The sequence below is a fragment of the Otolemur garnettii genome, unplaced genomic scaffold (assembly GCF_000181295.1).
Source record: "Otolemur garnettii isolate 467f Iridium unplaced genomic scaffold, OtoGar3 scaffold00014, whole genome shotgun sequence".
Taxonomy (NCBI): domain Eukaryota; kingdom Metazoa; phylum Chordata; class Mammalia; order Primates; family Galagidae; genus Otolemur; species Otolemur garnettii.
In genome coordinates this window covers 28,376,925-28,399,888 of record NW_003852409.1, presented here as the reverse complement: position 1 = coordinate 28,399,888, position 22,964 = coordinate 28,376,925, and the positions used below count along the sequence as shown (strand labels likewise).

The following is a 22,964-nucleotide window of genomic DNA, read 5'->3' as shown; positions in this document are numbered from 1 at the left end:
AAAAAAAAAAAAAAAAGAAAGAAAGAAAACTGAAAATCCTATGTCCAGGAATGCCCCCTGCCATCCTAGGTAAACCAGAATGGTTGGTCACCTTATTTTCTTGCTGGTGTAGATTGTGCACATAGCTGGGCTGTCTGCCTGATTGATTCCTGTGCACAGTGTGTGACTTGGTGATGAAGAGCACAAATTCTTCAGAGATTTTGAAGCCTATTCCATAGAGAACCTGGTGTATACAGAATTCTCTCACCCTTTTCTCTGTGCAACAGTTTTGTATGCAGCTTGTAGTGATGCTGTCTGACCTTTACTAAGTCAGATGTTAAATAACTCTAGCTATTGGAACATTTAGCCCCCCAAATCTCACCAGCTTATCATAGGAGTTAGCAAACTTTTTCTGCAAAGGACCAGATAGGAAATATTTTAGGCTTGTGGGCCGTACTGTTTCTCTAACTTTGTAGTATGTATAAGTAGCTACAGAGAATACATAGACAGATGGGCATGGACTAGATTTGTTTATCACCCCTACCCCCTGGCTTATCCCAGTAGGCTTATTTATTGTTTACATCTGTGTGATGAGGGCCAGGTGGCGCTCCTGAGTATTTTGCCTCTAAGCAATGACTTGGAGCCCCTCAACTGGGCAGAGAATGGGGAACCTAGAAGATTGAGAGTGGCCTATGTCTGTGTTTATCTTATATACACACAGCAACATATGTAAATTATATAGGCCGGGTGCAGTGGCTCACGCCTATAATCCTAGCACTCTGGAACGCGGAGGTGGGTGGATTGCTAGAGCTCAGGAGTTCAAGACCAGCTCGAGCAAAAAGCAAGAGCCCGTGTCTACTGAAAATAGAAAAAAAAAAACTGAAGCAAGAGGATCACTTGAGCCCAAGAGTTTGAGGTTACTGTGAGCTATGATGCTACAGCACTCTACCCAGGGCAACAGCTTGAGATTCTGTCTCTAAAAATAATAATAATAAATAAAAATATATAAATAATATATATGGTGCTATATATAGTTTTGCTTTTAATTCAATGAAAATCATATGTATAGATGTCCATCTGTAGTATAAGTTTATAGATATACATATATACATGTGTACATATCTATGATTTTTATTTGGCTAAAATAAAATTGTTGTATTTTTTAATTTAATAAATTATATCTTTTTGGAGACACGGTGTTGCTCTATTGTCCAGGCCAGAATGCAGTGGTAATATCCATAGTTCACTGCAGCCTCAAATCCCTGGGCTTAAGTGATCCATCCTGCTTCAGCTTCCTAAGTAGTGGAGACTGCAGGCATGCACTACCACATGCCCTGTTAATTTTTCCATTTTTGGTAAAGATAGGCCTTACTATGTTGCCCAGGCTGGTCTCAAATGTTGGCTTCAAGCAATCCTCCTGCCTCAGCCTTTCAAAGTACTGGGATGATAGGCATGAGCCACTGTACTCAGCCTAAAATGAAACTTTTTAATTCTGAATTCAACTGATGACTCCTGGAGGTCCTAGAATTTCAGGAAATATTACTGTAAAGATTATAGCTATCCTGTAGGTACATAGGAAGTGTTACATAGTTGTTATTCTTGTTATTTCTGTCAGAGTTTTATCAATCTGAATAATTCACATTAAGGTATGAATGGGTTTAACCTTCTTTTGTGTTATTATTATATAATTCATGTGTGTCCATTGTAGCAAATATAGAAAATAAATCTTTATATAAAAGTTTTCATTTTTCCTTTATTATATCATGCAAGTATAATTATTATATTTTATGATAAAATACTTACATTTTAAAAGAGCAACTAATTAACTTAAATGAACCCCTAATTGGAAAAGTGTTCTGTGAAAAGAATGTGAAGTTGGGCTTGGGGCCTGTGGCTCAAGCTGCTAAGGCGCCAGCCATGTACACCTAAGGTGGCGGGCTCGAATCCAGCCCAGGGCCCGCCAAACAACAATGAAGGCTGCAACCAAAAAATATCTAGGCATTATGGTGGGCGCCTGTGGTCCCAGCTACTTGGGAGGCTGAGGTAGGAGACTTGCTTGAGCCCAGGAGTTGGAGGTTGCTGTGAGCTGTGATGCCACAGCACTTTACCCAGGGGGACAGCTTGAGGCTCTGTCTCAAAAAAAAAAAAAAAGAATGTGAAGTTGGATGTCTTCTAATATTCCTAAAAAGGCAGGGCTACATCTAGCCTTCCCTTCAGAGGCCTTTGGACCCCAGGAAACCCTTGGAAATAGAGCTGTTCTTTTTTGAGGAAAGGGAATGGATTACTTTAGCAACTTGCAAATTAGGGGCCTGCTAATGAAAACTGCCTCCTTTATCAAATTTGCAAATGGATTTCTAAGCTGTTCATTGTTCCTGATTGATTTTGGATGTGAATATAAACAGGAGTCCCTAATTTGCTGACTACTTAACTTCTTTGAGCCTAAGCATGAAGATGTTTGGATATCAGGGATGTGGGAGGGAAAAAGCAGGAGGTGGGAGAAATGGGAGGCCCCTAAAACCATATAAATAGCTAGATTCCAGATGGTGCTCAACATCTAGAGAAGTGCCCCTTAACAGCAATGACCAAGCCGACCCTTGTGTTGCTTTAGGCAGTAGGACAAGGGGAAACAAGCTCTTGAGTGGGTAAGGTGCTTCTCAAGGAGGGTCCTGCCTTTTCCATCTTTTTCTTCCATCCCCCAGCAGAGGGCTAATTCACTCAGAATTTGTGAAGCAATGTGTTCAAAAATACAGACAAAAACAACTGTGCTGATGTCATTTCATTATATGTGTTGACATTAAAGTTTCACATTGGGATGCAACTCGAGAGTGGGCAAGAAGGGCTTTAAGGGAAAGAAAGTCAAGGCCATTAAAATGGACAGAATCCCCCTTAATCAGAAGTCAGTAAGAGCAGTTAAACTGCCCTCCTCTTCATGTATTTTTCTGTTTTTTTCCTTTTTCTTTCTTTCTTTTTTTTTTTTTTTTTTTTTTTGAGACAGAGCTTCAAGCTATTCCCCTGGGTAGAGTGCTGTGGCATCACAGCTCACAGCAACCTCCAACTTCTGGGCTCAAGCGAGTCTCCTGCCTCTGCCTCCCAAGTAGCTGGGACCACAGGCGCCCGCCACAACGCCTGGCTATTTTTTGGTTGTAGCCATCATTGTTGTTTGGCAAGCCCGGGCTGGATTGGATTCACACCTGCCACGTTAGGTGTACGTGGCTGGCACCTTAGCCACTTGAGCCACAGGTGCTGAGCCTACATGTATTTTTCTTAAAATGTTTAATATGTTAGAGCAACATGGAGACAGGATAGTTCTATCTAACACCCCCAGAACAAATGGAATCCAGTTAGGGTTTTACTGTTTACATGAGGGGCCATCACGTAGACAGTACAATGTCTTATTCTAGAAGCTGGGCTGTCTTGGGCAACAGTGACTCAGAAGGCTCCCAAAGGCTTCGTAGGCTTCTCTAGGCTTTGCATAAAGGGAAAGGTGAGGTGTGTCCTAGATTCTTTCCTCTTTGCTGTACAAGGCTTTTCAAGAGGGTTGCTACTACCTCCTGTAGCACTGCTACACGGAGCTAAAATAGTAGACTAGTTCATACTGTCTGAAGGTTGATCTTAGTTCTATAAATAAAGTCATCCATTTCAACCTAAAAAAAAAAAAAAAAAGGTTGGTAGATTGAATTTACCCTCTTGATCGTATCTCCCGAGTACACCCCAAGTGACCAGACCTTTATTAAAGGGTGTCGTTAGCTTTAAGCCTCTCCTCCTCTTATGTGATATTGTCTTGTGGTCTATAGAAGTTGAAAATAAAAAAAAGAAAAGTGCATTTTTGCACACTCATTCAGTTTCATAGCTTTGGTAGATATTGCTCATTTATTCCATCTAAGCAATTTATTTTTATTTTTATAAGCTTAGGAGCTGACATAGGTAGTTACTTACCCAAGGTCATACTGTTTGATAAGGGGCAAAGCTAAAATAGGATAAGGGAGGAAAAAAGATGACTGTATTCTTTGTAGCTGGGCCTGACAATATGGGTATAAATTATCCTAGTTCTTCATTGTTTGCTTGAATCATAGAGGACCAACTGTGTGTTGTTTCTTTTCATTCTGTTGTATTAGCAAACATTTTCATTGTCCAGATTGTCCTCATGTGTAGAAATGTAACATATGCAGCCTGTTTAATTTTGTATTTGTAAATCTGACTTGATTTCCTTTTTGGCAACAGCTACTATCTAGAGAAAAGGAAAGATTTTTCTTTTTGTCTGTTTAAAGTGACAGAAATATTGGAGCAAGTAATAAAGATGGAAAGCATTAATTACATACTTCTAAGGATTTAAAGGTCAGACAAGCTAAATATGTATGTTTTGCTCACTGGAATGTCTGTTGAAATTGTGCCAGGATATGCTTTGTTCCTACTATAAAAGCACACATTTTAGATAACCATCAACTTGCTTTGGTATCCAAAAATTATGCCAGATTGTTACTTTAGTTGTTATATATCTCAAAAGTTTAGGACTCACATTTCTGACATTAATGTGATTTGTTCATGATACACCTCCTTTGGCCATGTTTAGTTACTATGTCTCATTTTGATTTCCTCTGTTCACCCCTCAGCTTATGTTGGAGTCTGTCAGCTGCTGCTATGTACATGTCAGGCTAGTGACTTGGAATGTTTATTAATACAATGTCAGTCTTGCTGTTGAAAAAATTGTGATGCTTCTCAGAAGGTTGCAATAGAATGAAGCGTTTGATTTCCAGATCCTGTCTGCACTGCATGGTGAATACATTCTCAGATGTTACGCAGTTCACTGACCTGACAGTTATGGAACCCCACCTGGGACCCCATTTCAGCAGGACATATTTGAACAGAAACAGTTTGCAAAACTTTACACACTTAAACTCCTGCCAAGGCAAACTGTTAGCCACTTGAGTTTGTTATAAATACCCAGTGGCAGTGGTTGGAAGTAGCCCACGGTGTGTTTTATATTCTGAACTGAATGTGAATGTCTTTGCGGTTATATAGAGTAGTAAATAATTGAGTTTGATTAGGGAGAGGGACCTCATTATCCCCCACCTGTGCCCAGCTGGAAGGGGAGGGTCGAAATGAAGCCATTAGCTGTCTCTCTTACTGGCATCTCAAAGAGCTCAAATACATCTGTGTCTTATTTTCTTTTCTGGCACAATCAGTCGAGCAAGCTAAGCAGGCATGACCGGATTTGGCAAGTCCCAAGGACTCTGGCAAAGATACACAAGGAGAAGGTGGAGGGCAGTCATTTTGGCTTCTCACTGCCCATTAGTCTAGCGAGTTATGTTTTTGGAAAATGTCTGTTTTGAAAAAGAGTACTTTGTCCAATGTCAAACATCACATGCTCACACAATACACTTTGATCTTGAAAAAATTTTTGGTTAGTGCAAGGGGAAACAAAATGTGGCATTCACACTAGTGTAAACTCTTTTTATGGATAGAGTAATACCCAAAGGACTTGCTTTAAAGCAGGCATGCTGTAGTTATTACAAGACTTTCTCTTGCTCATATATTTTCATTTTATACCTTGAAATACTAGAGAATGAACATGGATGGAATTGGGACCAGAGCAAGTTGGGCACTAGAGTGTCTTCATCACTATTATGAACTGGTCACAACTGGAGAGTCAACACTATTCTTGGCATCCTTTTCTACTTCTGCAGACTCAGATTGTGGGGTGAGAAATTATGACATTCTCTAAGGCCTTCTTAAAAAGGATCTTGTAGGTCATATAGCGTGTACAGACCAGTACATTTATAATTAAACAGAATTTGTTATAATGGAAGTTGAACTTTTTCCACAAATTGGTTGGTGGCTCCAGTCTAGAGAATGTGCTCTCTGAAGTCTTGTCTTTATCTGAGTCCTTTAGGCTCCCTTGCAGACTAAGCTTACAGGGGTTAAAAACATGGGCTTGGGAGTCTAGCCAACTTGGGTTCAAGTTCTGGCTCCTCCATGACCTCTTATTAGCTCTATAACTTATTATTAGTTTATCGTACGTTTCCAGGCAAGTGTCTCAACCTTGCTAAACCTCAGTTTTCTCTCTTACAAAACTCGTAATAGCACCTACCTTTTTTTAGAACTAAAGTAAGTGCTTGAAAAATTTTGGCTATTGTCATTGTCTCATCATTCGTTAAACATTACTTCTTTGTCCATAGACTGCTTCATTCTAGAGTAGGGCTCTGCTGCTTTCTGGTGTTGCTACCATCTTTCTTACCATGATATACAGTTAAATAATGGCTGTATTTTGAGACATTATTTCCACGAAGAAGTTTCCCTGACCCCTTTCTCAGGGAAGCTGAGTTAAGTATTTCAGCAGCAGTCTGGACTTACCTTTATTGCTGTGATTATCTTATAGAGCTGTAATTATTGGTTGGCTTCTTTGTCTTTCTCTCCTGTTGGGCTGTGCTGTTTGAGTTAGGGACCATGTTGTTGATTTCTGAATTCAGAAATCAAGGATCTTTAATAGATGAGTGACCTCAGGTAAATTCCCTAATGCCTCCAGCCTCCAGCCTCATTTCTATAAAATGGGTATAATAATAGTACTATTTTAGGATCAAATGAGTTAGTAAAGACTTTTTAAAGCTTAAAACAGTACCTGGAACTTAATAAGTGTTCAATAAATAATAGTGGCTCTGATTATTGTAATTGTTAAACAGTGAACAACTTGCACTGTACAAATCACAAAGCTTTTAATAAATTCATTGAGTTTCTCCATACCCCCTCCAGAGTTTTTATTTCCTTTATTACCATCCAAAGCCAATAAGTTAAGCCAAGGTGGAACATGCCTGCTTCTGTGGTTTGCTTTATCAAAAAGAAAGCTTTGAACACTGAGCCCAGAGTATTCTCCTTTTAGCTCTTGCTGGGGCAAAGACTGTTTGCTGTACAGTACCCCTGAATCTGGCCACCAAGCTCTGCAAATGGCACATTTTCTTGTCCCTGTGTTACCAATTTCAATGAGTGTTGAGACCTATCTCCTAAATAAGCAGTCTCTGCTCAGGAGGTATGGAGGAGAGGAACTGAGTGGGGTCTCTTATATTGGGGTGATGACTTAGGACAAGGGAACAAAGGAGAACTAACGTTGGTAAGCTCCATTTACTATTTGCCACCCTTAGTGCCAGGTGCTTGGGCTTTGTTGTCTATTTTATCCTCCATGGAGGCAAGCAGCCTCCTTATTTTGTGGAAGCAGCTAAGGTTCTCACACTTTAAAACAAGGGTCCTCAAACTTTTTAAACAGGGGGCCAGTTCACTGTCCCTCAGACAGTTGGAGGGCCAGACTGCAGGCCCCGGGATGAGTCTGCTGCTAAGCAGGACAGGCAGCAGCAGCAAAAACACCTGGCAGGCCGGATAAATGTCCTCAGCGGGCCGCATGTGGCCTGCGGGCTGTAGTTTGAGGACGCCTGCATTAAAACATTTCAGTTAGCCCTGGAACCAGGATCTCAATCAAAGGGTATTCAACTCCTGTTCCTTGTGCTTTCCTCTCTAATGTGCTACTTTCCAGCTTGGGTTCTGGTTCCAGCTCTGTTCCTATTAATAGAATCTAAGCTTTTCAGATGAAAAACTATACCCCTGCTTTTTTCTGTGGCTCCCATAACCTCTGGCTTACTCCTTAGTAGAGAAGTGCTGTTGGTGTCAGGTTAATGCTGGTATATAAACTTCTCTGTGGTAACTGAATGGCTTTGCACTAGGACAGAGCTGAACTCCTCAAGTGAGTAATCTCTTTTTAAAATGCCTGTACGTTTTTCAATGGTTAGGAGACTTGACAGGACCTAACTTTGAATCGACTGAAACATTCCTGGCAGTATTCATCTTGGGCAGCCTGAGGAACTGCAGGAGGGCAGCAGCTTCTACCTAGTGTCCCTAGAATGCCTTGTGCTGGGGGGAACAAGGGGAGCAGGTGGAGGAGCAGTTTCTGAGCTGAGACTCTAGCTCTGTGTGTGGCCTGCCGTCCGTCTGAGGACTAGCCATCCCAGTGCCGGTCCCAGCTAGAGACTGAGATCTCAGGACTGCAAAGAAGGAAGCGGGACTAGTGTGTCTCCCCCGAGATCACTGTCTTCTCAACCTCGGACCCAAAGCCCCACATTAAATAAAAGCAACTTAAAAGATGTATTTCAGTAGCCTTTTTTAAAAGCCGATAAATAATCCTGGATATAAAGAAATGAAACATAAAACCTAGGATTTGGAAGTCAGGCTGAAAATTATGGCAAGCCTCCATTTCTACTTCTTAAATGGGAGCATAACTTAACAGTTACACCTGGGTGGGGCTGAGACCCACTTATGTTCTGTGCTTTCACATTTTAGAATTCTGTAAGTGTATTACTCAAAAAAAGAAATGCTATCCGTCTTCCTGCTGAAGTGCTACAGATAGAGAACAAAATCCAAAGTTTGCATTCATCTGGAGCAAAAGGAGTGGCATGTGGGATTGACCCGAGGAAACTTTTATTATGTCTGGTTGAATGCGCAATACGCAGGGCAGAACCTCTTTCTCCTTTTAACGTTTTTACCGAAATGGAGCCCCAGAGTAAGATACTGCACGTTCATGAAGGTACATTCCGAGGGCCGTGCGTGCCCCTTCCCTCACTGTTGTTTTCATTTTCCTCTCATGAACCTTGCTACCCTGGCTTCAGCACGGAGGCTGTAAAGGAAGATGGAGAGCCGAGTTACCTCAGAATGATCACTATCGTTAACATTCACGGGTGGTTCACTTATCATTCCTGACTGCACAGACATGGCAGCCGCTCGGAAGCGTCCGCAGGTGTAGCATGGTGATACATATTACATTGTGCCACAATGGATTTATGTATTCTGTAACAAAAGAAAAGTGTAATGAAAAAATACAGAAGGTAATCCTTTATTCCTCCACCACACAATTTATCAGTAATGCCTGTGGATGATAAGTGCCAGGGATTTCCTCTGCTTGCTTTAACCTTGTCACCCAGGTACATTCTGGTAAAATGACAGAAAAATACAGACTAGGGATTTTCCTCTGTTCAAAAATCTTTTAAAAGGATGCTTTTAATTTATGGAAGTTAGTCCAAACACCAGGCTTCCTTTTGAGCTTTTAGTCTGCCTTTGAGAAAAAAGATAAATGTATTGGTTTAAAATAATGCTATCAGCCAGCAGCAGATTAGGAGAGAATGTAAGCAATTTATAAGCAGATTCGAATCTAAAATAGTTGAGGTAGAACCCAGATGGATAGAAGTTCACGAGGTCTAGGCCAGTACTAGTTTGTGAGTACTCCAGAACTTGTGTTTCCTTTCAGGCCCTACTCATCCATCGCCCAACATATTGTCACAGATGGAGCACACACTGACTTCTGAGGAGAAAGCAGGGGAAGGCAAATCTGAACGTGGTTGATTGGCATTTGTTCCAAACACACACTGGCCTGGCGCCAGAGCAAATACCCCCAAGTTTATAAATGCACAAGGCACTTTACATTTCAGTACTCTTGCCAAAGTATCACTTACTGCATTGCTCCCTAAATATAGTTTTTAAAAAAGAGCTATTTCTTATTTTGCTTTGATCAGTAAAATAAACTTTTAAAGATTATTCTGGGATAGGGTCCAGCTTCTGAGGTAAAGAATGGCCGGGACTCAGGCATGATTCAGTAACAGAGTGTTCAGTAAAATTAGCTTGACAGTTCTCAGGCCTGCTGTTCGATAGCAAGAACTTGACCAAGTTAAAATGGATGATTGTGCTGGCCAGACCAGCATCGGCTTTTGCTTTTTAACAAATGGAATGTCAAGGATTAAACAGCAAGCCGTGTGGAGAGGAGGGTTGTGGAGATGTCTCTGTATTAGGGAAGCAAATTAGGTCCTTGGTTTTGAGATCAGCCCCCAGCCCCTGTGGAGAGTCAGCCACCTGGTTGGGTCCAACCTAGGCTTAAGGCTCCTTCCCAGCTTGTCCTACTGTTGGGAAGCTTTTCCAGGGCTTAGCTTGGGGCTTGGCTTTTCTTTCAGATTTCTTGTCAATATGAAGTTCTGCCATGTTTTTTGGCCATATTCCCTTTTGAGATTCTTATGGAGAAATGGGAATGCAACCAAACTCCTTGTGGCAATTCCCATGTTCCATAGTTGGAAACTTGGGTCCCGTTTATTACATGAGTTACTTGGAATTGGCCTGTTTTGTCCCAGTGCCCAAGCGTAGTGAGTAGTATTTGTGATACTTGCTATTGCAATTAACAGTGTTGGTGAAGTTACCTCATGCAGGAGATGGGCTTCTGTTTTTTAAAGTACTTGCTCCTCAGCTGTTTTTTCCTATGTAGATGAAGCACTCCCCCCGCTCAGTTTGATCGACTGGAAGCTTGCAAGTAGTGTTAGTATTTTGTCTTATCATTATTTGTGCTTAGCTAACATTTTGTTTGACTTTCTAGGACTAAGTAGATTAAACTGTTTCTACTGACGTGTACACAGACTGTGTGGTTTTTAAAAATTATGTGTGTGTGTATGTGTACACACAGAGAATGATACCCCGAACCAATTTAAAATGAGAAAAGGAAAAGGCTCTTCCTAGCTAGTGTATGTGTTTATACACAGACATACACAGGTCATGCCTTTTCCCGACCCCATGACTTTTTTTTGTCTGGGGTTGCATGAGCTTATTACAGTGGTAGTATCTGCCTGCAGTGACATCTACTGACACAAGCCAAGTTCACCAATTGTCGATCTTTGCCGCAGGATTTGGCTTGGGAGCCAATGCTAGGAACCCAAGGTGCCACTGACCCACACAGACCAATTAAATTAAATGTGAAATCAATTAGAAAAACCTTTCCTAACCCTGACTTCTCTTTCATTTGGAGCTGCTGATACTAGAATGCTTTTATCTCTCCCCATTAGAAATAGATTAAATAATTGGTACTTCATTGTACACCTACTTTAAAACTTTCTTAAACACAGTGAAAATTGTAATATCTCTCTGGTTGAATGTTGGTGATAAAATAATATTTGTCTTTTCCTACAGAAATGCTGCTCATGGATTCTCCCTCATTCAGGTGGACAACACAAAGGTCACAATGAAAGAAATCTTGCTAAAGGCAGTGAAGCGAAGAAAAGGATCTCAGAAAATTTCAGGTAGGATCATTAAATCATGTCCTGGCAGTGGAAGCTTAACCCTTAGTTAAAAGGGCTTAAGAGTGTGGGACAGGAGACGGGGCTAGTGGTGTGTTGGTGTGTTTAATGGCTGCCTAGATTGTTTCAGATATCATTGCCAGAAGGTTTGGTTAGCAGGTCTATAACAAAAAAGTAATTTTATGCTGCCCCTGGAACAAAGGAAGGGACTGGTCAGTGACAGATGTGAGAAGAATGTATTCATATCAGTTATGGAAATTCTATCACTAATAATTTGTGGTAGATTAAGATAGAGCTACTTATGCTAATAATTAGTTGATGTAAAGTTGTCTTGAACACAAAATCAGTCCTAAATTTGAGTCACTGCTCTTAATTTCATGTTTTCATGTAATTTTCCATGGGAGAACTTACAGTTATTAGTGTTTGAGATATGGAAAAAAAGGAAAAGTTTGTCTTCAGTACTAATGAGTGCAAGCTTAAAAAAAAAAAGATTAAAAAAAGGTAAATCATTTGATATGCACAAATACCTATTATTATCTAATTCCTTATTACCCAATTTTATATGGAAAATAAGCTTAGGGTATTAGCTATGATATTTATATAAGAAAACATACTAGCAGTGTTGAGAAATAATTATTTGGGGGAAATAGATCAAAGATTGTCATACCAGAGACAACTTTAATATAAATTAACTCATATATGACATGCAAAATATCTTAGCCTTGTAAATAAAGAGACTTTTTAAACATTTTCAGTTTCACCTTTTGGAAAGAAAAAAAGCATTGCTCAGGTTGAAGAAAATAGTTTTGTGCTGTTTTAAAGGGAGGCATATAATCTGTTCCAGATTTAATTAGCTATCTTCTGATGAAAGCTGAAGTTTTAATAAAAGTTAGAAGAGATAACACAGTGAAGGACACGGATGAGCTGTCTCAAGGCCATATTCCAAGGAAACGATAAGAGCTGTAAAAAATGGCAGAGGAGAGCAATTGAATGGAGCAATGAAAATCTGATTCTCATAAAAAAGAGAGAGAGAGAGAGATGCTGGTAGAGGCGGTTGTAGATGAGACCTGCTAGCGTCTGCAAGCAATTTGGATGCTTGCCAGGAGTCATTGTTCACCCTCGGCTGTGGCGGCTCCGTCCAGATGTGCCAACTGCACGTTTCGGCTTTTGCCAGCTGACTGCGCCGTTTGATAACCAGCTCTCTGGATGCCCATCACTGGCCGCAGAGATAGAATTAAATGATGATGATCTTCCCACAAGTTGGGAGAGGAAACAATGCATATAAATCTTGATTTCATCTCAGCATGAGAAGTCTTTATCCATCATCACTCATAATGAACAAGTCGTTAGCTGGGATGAATGGTGTTCTGGTTTTTCCAAACACCTCTTTTGTTCATTTTTTGGGTGACTTTTATCCATTGCATGGGGGTCAAACTTCTTTGCATTTAGGGGATGATTGAAGAGGCATAGCTACTCCTTGCCAAGGGAAAGGAGATATTTTGGGGCTCCAGGTGCCAGTATAATAGCTTTTAAACAGCTTTACATAATCAAAGATATTTGATTAGCATTCATCCTCCTGTAGGGTCCTGGTTCTTTCTCTTGTTTTGTTCTTAAAATTTTTTTACATAGAGTATATTGGTGATATAATTCATTGTATTATAAGAAGGCATTATTCTGAATTGTCCAAAGAGGAGGTACAACTTTTTAAACCTTCTCATTAGAAATTCTGCTGTCACAGATTTTTTTGGACTACAAAACCCCTGTGAACTTGCTCAGATACAGCTGAGCCAATGTCTTTCCTTCAGTCTCCCATCATCTCTGTCCAGTTGCATACCTGTTTATCTATGTCCATTCCCAGCATTTATCATACACAGATTTATTTATATTTACCTTTGTGTACACATCACTGCCATTTCCATTAGAGTCTTTGCCATATCCTTGACAGAGAGTTAAACTTACTGTCCAAAAAACAGTGGTCTGCATTATTTATTTCTTTTCATACTAGAGAAGCCAATTGAGATTGATACATTTACATGCATTACTGTCCATTTTCTTTCTTTCTTTCTTCTTTTTTTTGATACACAGTCTTAACTTTGTTGCCCTTGGTAGAGTGCCATGGTGTTCTAGCTCACAGCAACCCCAAACTCTTGGGCTCAGGTGATTCTCTTGCCTCAGCCTCCTGAGTAGGATGGACTAAAGATGCCTGCTACAATACCTGGCTATTTTTAGAGACAAGGGCTCTCTCTGGCTCAGGCTGGTCTTGAACCTGTAAGTTCAGGCAGTCCACCCACCTCAGTCTCCCAGAGTGTTAGGATTACAGGTCTACTGTCCATTTTCTTAATCCAAAAAGCTTCTTAAGTTAAGACGGTTTTTCTATAGTTTTATTAACTATGGTCTCCTGAAATAGAGGAATCTCCAGTTTAGCAAAGGTACATATTTCAGGTTAACTTGGTAAAGGCAGGAGACATTTTGTGTTTTTGAACTTTGTATTGTGGAATGGACTTCTTTTGGAAGTTGATTAATGAAAATCTCTTGTCATGGAGGGAAATACCAATATATTTACTTTTAAAAATGTGTTAGTGTTGGGTGGCGCCTGTGGTTCAAAGGAGTAGGGTGCCAGCCTCATATGCCAGAGGTGGCGGTTTCAAACCCAGCCCCGGCCAAAAAACAGCAAAAAAAAAAAAAAAGTGTTAGTGTTCACAGTTGTCTGTGAAATACTTAATCCTTTATGACACATGAACTTAGTCATGAACTTGATAGGAGAGATGCCAGGTTAGAGATACGCTTCTGGAGCCCTTACCACAATTACTTCTATCTGGTCTTTGCAAAAAGGTGCCTATCATGCCCTGTGAATTAGAGTCATGAGCGCTCTCTCTTCAGACACCTTTTACCTGATTGAATGCACAGCAATGCTTGCCTTTTTGCTGTTCTTATTTAACTGAAGTGAGAAGCAGGGAAATATCCTTTCAAATTCAACAACATGTGCCATGTAGACTATTCAGTAGAGGTTAGTTGCACTAGAACAAGATTCCAGAATTCCTTTGGTAAACTGTCAGTGTACTTCTTTAATGTCTTTTATCTTTTTTTTTTCAAATTGACCACACACATCTTCACTTAATAACAATAAATTTAGAACTTAAATATTTTATTAATAAATCAAAATGTGGACTTGATGGTACTCCTAATATTTAAATACTCTGTTGTTTTTTCCTCTGGCACTCCCTCCCCAGTTTTAATTTGTAAAAAAATCAGAGAGTGGTAGATGTTTGAGCAAAAGAATTCTCCTTTAAGTAAATGGCTTTGTCAATGGAAACCCTTAGGGTTTCAAAATTGTTTTTCTTTTTAGGATAGGATATTATTACACACATTTGTAACTGATCTAAAATTTTGAGTTGCTTTATTTGTAATTATTTCATCAAGTCATGACTATTTGTGAACACTGCAGGGTTTTTTTTCTGTTAATATCCATGTACTTAACTATAGTGGTCTTTTCATAGTATGTTCTAGTCAGTTCTCTGCTAAGGCCTATTTTAAATGTCTCTTTTGAAGTTTCTTGCTAACTTTTTATTTTATTACTGACCTACTTGACATTTGGAGTCTACCTGAGTTAGCAGAAAATCTCCTCTGTTTAAGAAAATTGTAACTGGAAAATCCAATTTTAGAAGAATTAGATGAAACCTCTTTACCAATGTTAATAATTGGGTGGGTGTGTTTTTGACACAATAAAGAGTAGTAGTCAGGTCCCTTGATTTAACCAGTAAAATATGCTAACCTGTTATTTATTAGATAAAGGCTTTAGATCTTCAAGTTCTCTTTCTGCTAAGGTCACCCTCACAATCAATGACCTTCTGAGCTTCTTAGTATTTTGTTATTGTTGTTTAAAAGTGCTGTTAACCAGCCTTCTGAAGCATGATGTTGGGCATGACAGAGACGCTGTTGAGAAATGGAGACAGATCAATTTCAGTTTTTAAATTGACACAGAAATAGAGGTTTCTCTTGATCTACAAAAGAGAGAAATCATCAAAGTGAGATTTATCAAGCAGAATAGTTTTCTGCATAGCTCTGTTCCATATTTGTTATTATTATGAAATAGAGGGGTTTTCTCTCGTTATCTGCAGAAAGATTGAACAGAAGCATATTTTTCTTACCTCATGTTTTCTTGCCTTTTGATATAAAAGATAAGTTTTTATTAGTCTAAAGATCCTTTTAAGAAAATTCTTGCAATATTGTTAATAAGCCTAGCAGGATTTATTCATATTTCTCTCTTATTAAATTTCACCTAAAACTTGAAAAGAAAGTGTTAGTTTTCTCAGGTAGGAGCCCTCTTACCCTCTCTGTTTGCATCCACAGAGCACCTTATTGCTTGCTAATTTAGTTTCTTTCTCCTAGAATGTCACCAATGAGATAGTCAAGTCTCGGGCTTCTGAAACATTATTCCCTAAAATACTAAAATAGCACAGGGTGTGAAGTTCTGTTCTGAGGGACAACTAATGATGGCATCACTGGATTCTTAGGTTGTGTTTTAAAAATTCATATAATTGCTCCCTAATGTATTTGCAGCCGTGTTGTACATTCACCATCATGTGCCCCATGTGTCAGACCTGTGCTAGGTACAGGGAGACAGTGGCGAAGCACATCCACAAGGCCCTTGCTGTGGAGGGCCTTATATTCTAGAGGGAAAGTAAACATAAGGGGCTGAGAGAGGAACAGGATATGAGGGAGCTTGCTGCATCTTACAAGTTGTTCAAGGATCTCTACCTCTGAGAAATTAGTAACCTTCACATTTAAGCTGTAGTTGAGGTGTGGGTGTAGGGCACTGCCAATCAAAACTGTAACTTACTGTGTTTTAACATAAAAAGAACATTGCAGATTACTTTGCTGTTTGATTTACTTAACTCATCCTCACCTGCCAAAAATATGTTGGTGCCCAGGACAGTAAATGGTGCCATCATCTACCCGTATTCCCCAAGACAGGTATCCAGTTGGCTATCTGCATATTTACCTTTTCTGTCTCCCCACATCTGTCCATTAGAAAGTCCTGTGAGTTTTCCCTCTACAGTATACCCTGTCTCCATTTAGTCTTGTCCATCTTCATTGTATGAGTCCAAGTCACCATGACTATTCATTCATCTAGACTGCTGAAATAGCATCCTATTTCTGCTCTTGGTCCTCTACTATCTTTTGTCTACACAGCAACCAGAGAGATCCTGTAAAATATGAATCACCTTTAAATGACTTCCAGTTGCATGTAGAATGAAATGCAAACTTCTAAGCATTGTGAAATTCACTGAGATCCAAAGAGGGGAAGGGGCATATGCAGACTATACACACAAAGAAAGAGCTGGGGTAAATGCAGACTTGGTGGTTGCATTACAACAGAGGGGTACAGATCAGGCAGAGACCCAGGCAGCTAGGACGGAAAGAATTTAGAACCTATGACCTAACGTGGATCATGTGTAGTGGGTTGGTTGCAGTAGGGTCAGTCTCTGCAATATCACACGTGGGAGACCTCACTCTCATGCCAGATAGATTTAGAAAGTTGTACACAAATGAATTCATTATTTATCAAGAGTGTTTTAAAGGAATTTGTGTGTCAGAGGAGGAGTTGATCTTTCCAAAAGCAAGATCTCTTCCCAGTAGAAGAGAACTGTTGGTCAAGTAGCTTTTTTGTACAGATAGGACCTCATTTAATATGCACAACACCTCTAGAAAGTAGATTTGATTACATTTTACTTTACATGTAAGGCTTTATAAATGTTAAAAAGTAAAGGGAAAAAGGTGCTTCTTAGAATTAAGGAACTTGACAACTATTAATATATGTGTAGTTAGGTACTTATTTCTCTACACTTCCTTTATCTTAGCTGTAAAAGAAGGTAAAGTCACCCAAGTTTCCATAGTAAGTAAATGGTGAATCTAAATTGAAGCCTAAGCTTTTTTGACCTCAAAGCCCATACTCTTTTTATTCGTACCATGTTGCTTATTAGAACCCTAATGGGAGAACAAATTTAAAATTCTGTAAACAGAAATGTTCATTGATTCTGAGATCTAAATGCACTAGGGAAGTGCAGCATTTAAAGGAACCCTGTGGTGAATCTGGATATAAAGCCAGGAATTCTTTTTGTAATTGCATAGTTTGTCTGTGTTGGTGTCAGTTTTAATGTTTTATGTCTAGCTTTCTTAAAGCAACATCCACCTGTCCTGAGCTGCCCTATGAGAAAGGGAAATCCACATGTGTTTTAGATGAAGTAGGGTTTTTACCACTCTTTTAGCCTGAAATGCCCTCCAAGGACTAAAGTAAGCTAAAGAATCTTCTAGCTGTAGGGTTGAACAGAGTCCTACATCTGTGTGATTGTAAAGACAGAAAATCCAGTAACTCTTTCTTCTATGAAAGTAGAATGTAGAAGCAGAGACACAGATATGTGGTTTCCTTATGCAATGGATAAGGATAAGGATATGTGGTCATCCTTAATTAAAGAAAAAGAGTAAAAGGTAAATAAAACTGTTTAAATGTTCTTTGTCCAAAGGCAGTAATTTCTGTAGACAACTGTTCCTCCTTATGAAAGAATAAATAATTATGCTAATGCCAGTCATGCATAGGTACTAAATAAGAAGTCAAGACCTTATACTCAGTATCGAACGACCCAGTGGGAAAATGATATAGTAAATTAGGGTTGTAATTTACTATATGCTTACAGTGTTTCTAAGGTATTTCAATGTATAACTCAGGTGCCCCAGCAAGAAGCTCCAAGTTAAATATTCCTCCTTGCCTCCCCTCTCTGCTTCTTTATCTTTTTGTTTCATCTTGTCTGAGCCTCCCCGTCTGGAGTGCTCTGAAATTCCTGATGGATCTTCTCAAATACAGAGCAGAGCACGTTAAAGATGGCCTTGCAGTCAACTATTTTATCCAGAAAGCCTGGAAATTTAGAGTATTTATGTCAAGCAAAAATCTTTTGGAACCACTTTAGAGACCCAATTATTTTAGAAGGGTCTTACGAGCTCTCCCAACTGCCACATCAGAAAAACTTGAAATCTGTCATTCACCAAAACTACATTTGACCAGCATTTACTCTTCCGGCTAGTCACTAATCTTTTAGAAATTCCTTTTCCATTACGAAATCTATTCATTCACTTCATCTGGGGCAGTCACAAGCATGGATTAGATTAGTGAAAAAGTAGAATGAAAGGAAAAGAAATATGCCCTAAGAGGCTGAGAGTTGGTGTGGGAGGGACAAACAGTTCGGAGGCAGAGGACCTTCTCCTGGGGTACTAGGGAGTAATTCCAGAGCACCACTAAGTTCATAGTAGCTGCCCAGGAAATACTGCTACATGTTGATGTAGAAATGTTTAAAAAGATGAAGAAAAATCTGTCTTAACCTAAGAAACTGTATGTGTAATGATGGTACTTAACCTCTCTGAGCATGAGAAAGGTTGCATAAGGATTAATCCAGGCACCATATGAAAAGGCTGTGTGATTTTATTTTTTTATTATTTCTTATAGCATAACTATGTACATTAATGCAGTCATGGGGTACAGTGTGCTGTTTCATATACATTTTGAAATACTCTCATCAAACTGGTTAACATAACCTTAATGTCATTCTCTTAGTCATTAAGTAAGGCTGTGTGATCTTAAGTGCTATATGACTCTAAGATCCCTGTTTAGTTCAGCAGTCATCATCAAATCCTGCCTGCTCTGTAACCAGAGCTGTACTAAAAATCAGACAGAAAACCCAGTGAGTACATAGAAAAAGGGGCACTAAAATATGGTAAACTAACAAGCAGATGTATACAAGCTACTAAAGCAGCACAGATAAGGGAGTAGTTGAAACTATTAGGTGGGGTAGGGGACTAAGAAAAGATGCTCTGGAGTGATTTCTTTGATGACTTTTTTGAAGATTAATTAGAACTTTGCCAGATGGGTAAATGAAAAGAAGAACAGGCAGAGGAGTAAACATGCTTTGAGATATAGTCATAGAACATAGAAGTTCCAAATTACTGGAACAAAACGTGGGCAGAGAGTAATCTACAGGAACTAAGCTGTGGCCAGATGCGGCCAGGCCAACCCTGATAGTATACTAAAAAATGGAAGAGGTATATTCATTTGTTGCGGGCTTATAACAAGCACTGTGTAGGTACTGGAGATTTTACAGAGACCAAGAAATGGTCCTTACCCTCAAGGGGCTTACTGTTTAGTTGGGGAGTCAAGCAAATAAGCAGTCAATTATGATACCGTGCATGGACGCATATGGAAAGAGGAGAGTCCTGACTCCCAATCTTAGTCAGAAAAAACTATCCTGAGCACATTATCTGACTTAGACCTGAAGGTGAATAGAAACTGGCAGCTGAAGAGGGATGGGAAAGTGTTCAGACTGCAGTGTTCATCCTTTGGGACTAGGTCATGTTTGTAAACTGTGTTGAATTTGAACATTATTCTGATGACAGAGAGGAGCCATTGAAAGGAAGGCAATACAATCAAAATTTCTTCTGTATTATACAAATAGATTAGAGGCTACAAAACATGAAGCAGAGACATCTGTGCAGAAGCTCTTGAGAAATCTGTCCAGTAGATGATGAAACCCTGAGTTAAGGTGTGGAGAAGAGTGGAAGGTGTTCTATTCGGGAAACAGAGGGATGGATACCATGAGAAAGTCTGATTTCTTTTATTAGAGCTGAGTACACAGGGAGAATTGAAATAGCTTGGAGGTATTAAAGACACACATATTTAAATTAAAATTAGATAGTTGTTGAAAAGAATCAAACATTTTTGAGGTATGTGAAGTAAAAAGTGAAGATTTCTTCTAACTTCCTTTGATGTAACTCCTTTGGTTTTGGGGTTGTTTTTTTTTTTTATTTATTTGTTCAGTTCACACACAGAGAGATATACATACAGGTTATAAGTTTCCTGTGGTCAGGTCCCTGTTTTTTTGTTTTTGTTTTTATTTTACATGTTCAACATTTATCAAGGTACCTGTCAAATAATAGGAGGTCATTCAGTAGAAGTTTTTTAAATGAAGTAATGAAAAGTGTATATGAGTAACGGGTTTTTTGTTAATGGTATCACACAATATAGATGATATTAATATATGATAAGCATTATTCTGTATCAGAATGACCACATATTTTTATCTTTTTAGGAAATTTATTTAACGTAGCTCTTTATTGAATAATGTTTACATTATTTTCAAATTTTCACTATTATAGAAATCTTCAATGAATAATCTGGTATGATATTCATTGCACATTTGTGCTAAATTTTGAATATAGGATTACTTGTTAGAGGTTTACTTATCTAAAATGTTAAAAAAACAAAAACCTGCCCTTTCACAAGTTTATATGCATTCTTTAATGTCCTAAGAGATTATAGGGTGTGTGTCTTTTCCCATCCCCTTACCAGCACTGGGTGTTATTCATCTTTAATTTTCGCCAAACTAATGGTTAGCAGTTAGTATTTCATCTTAATTTGTATTTCTGTGTCTTAGTGTGTAGTTTAGTATTTCTTTTTTTAAGAGTCTGATATTTTATTTAGAATTTCTCGTTCCAGGTCTCAAGAAAGAGATGCTGTCACAGCATCTACAAATGTAAAATACAAGTACATATAATCAACAGTTCAGGGATTCCTACTTAAAGATGTATCACAATCTCTTCTTTTAATTATCACAATGATTACTTGTTGTAGTTTAGTATTTTTATTTATTATTTATTTATTTATTGAGACAGAGTATTACTCTGTTACCCTGGGTATAGTGCTGTGGCATCATAGCTCACACTAACCTCAATCTCTTGGGTTCAAGCAGTCCTCTTTCCTCAGCCTCCCAAGTAGCTGGAACTATAGGCACCAGCCACAATGCCTGGCTAATTTTTCTATTTTTAGTTGTTCAGGCTGGTCTTGACCTCCTGAGCTCAAGCAGTCTACCCACCTTAGCTTTCTAGAGTGCAAGGATAACAGGTGTGAGCCACCACACCCTGGCCAGTTTAGTATTTTTAAATGAGTTTATTTAGCCATTTATCTTATTAAAGGATAGTTCTTCGGGCAATCAATTCTTTTAGTAGAAAAAGAAATTGAGAAGAAGTCAAATTTCAGAATATCATTTTTAAGATATGCTCTGTAGTTTAGAACCCAGTTCTCCTCTGCCTCACTTCCCCACTTCCTGCCCAAACAGGTGCACACACACTCTCACACATGTAGGAGAAAGACACATATCCAAGCCAGGTAACTTCAGTTGTTTGCCTACTGGCCATACAATCACAAGCAAAGCTTTTGTTTATGTGTTCAAAAAGAGAGTCGGGTAATTTACCAAACTGCATTTCGCCTCATTCGAGACCTTATGTTACCTGCTTGCTTTGTCATCAAAACCACTTATAAAACAGATTTTCAGCTAAATTGCTGTTAAATACTTTGCTTCAGTCTGGTACTTGTCATAGCACCTAGAAAATGCATCACAATCTGGAAATCAGAAATGTAGACAAAAACGTTGTCACCCCTCACAGTTTATTTGGGGAGGCAGATCTAAGGGCACGTCTGGCAGCATTATGAACAGCACTGGCACCAAGGGCAACTGTAGGGGGTTAATGGGGACCCTGCATCATTCCTTGCCATGTGCCTGGTGAGTAAACTCTTAGAAGTTTCTGGGAATGGTAGCGAGTGGGGAAAAGGCTGCAACCAACAATCAGTGTCACAAAGTGGGGATGAATAATTTGCTGAGGAGACCGTTGAGACAGATGTTTAATTAGCTGAAGTCACCGTGGATAAATTGGGAGAGGACTGCCTATGCAGAGAGATGCCTTTTTTCCCCTCATCTCTCATGTAACTTTTTTTTTTTTTTTTTGTCCTTACCATTTTCTTTTTGAAGACAACATCCTCAGATTGGGGAGACTAGGGAGAGATGGGGAGGAAGGTAGAGAGAAAGTACCAAGGTAATGATTTCTATTTGATTATACCTACTCAACACTTAACTGCATTCCAGGTGTTTTTGTACTTAACCTTTACAAAAGACCTTGTGAGATGGGTGTTTTGTGTGTGTGTGTGTGTGTGTTTATGGTTGAAAAACTGAGGAGATAGATATATATGATTGGGGGGGAGAGATGCATGCACAGTTGTGTGTGTTTCTAATGAGTCATATAAATGAGATTTGAACCCAGATCTTTTGATTTTTGAACCTGGTGTTTTTCCCCTTACTTCATAGCTTCTTTACTTAAAATGTAAAGTGAGTAAGAGAGCTTTCTAGAGTAAAAGTAATATTCTGTATATTGCTAGAAAATCTATGTATCAACAGGACTGGGGTCACAGAAGTATATGCATTTGTAAAACTATCAAGTGGTAAGATTTGTGTTGTCATTTTACCTAAAAGTAAAAAAGATAATCTTAAATGTAGAACTCCAGTTAATGACATGCACACTGAAATGTTTAGGAGCAAATGTCCTGGTGTTCTTAAATTTGAAATGCCTTTTTAAAAAACAGATTATTGTATAGATATGTGATAAAGCAAATATAGTAAAAGGTTAATCGTAGGATCAAAGTGATGAGTACATGAGTTTTCAGTATACAGTTCTCTCAACTTTTCTGTGGTTTAAAATGCTCACATAAAATGGGAGAGAACTCATAAAAATTAAAAATGTAATTTAGAGTCTAATGGATATTGATATGAATTTCTGAACTTACAAACATCCTTATTGCATAGAAAACACTAATCTTTATTCCTTTTTATAGGATTTTTTAATTATACATTAAGTAACATCTTTGAGGTTACAGCTTCTTCTTTGACCTATGGTTTTAAGTTGCATATACAATATTATAATTGTTGCTACTCACTGATACTCAAAATTGGCCAGACAATCTGCCAAACACTATTTTTTTTATTATATCTTAATCCTTAAAACAGCTATTTGAGGCTTGGCACCTGC

The 22,964-nt window shown here is 38.8% G+C and overlaps 1 protein-coding gene across 1 annotated transcript in view; it reads left to right on the top strand.

Moving 5' to 3' along the window:
- MAPKAP1 (mitogen-activated protein kinase associated protein 1) overlaps positions 1-22,964 on the top strand; it is a 280,354-nt gene that overhangs the window by 163,305 nt on the left and 94,085 nt on the right. Inside the window, 1 exon segment of the mRNA XM_023510481.1 lies at positions 10,957-11,066. Coding sequence (XP_023366249.1) covers positions 10,957-11,066 — 110 coding nt within the window.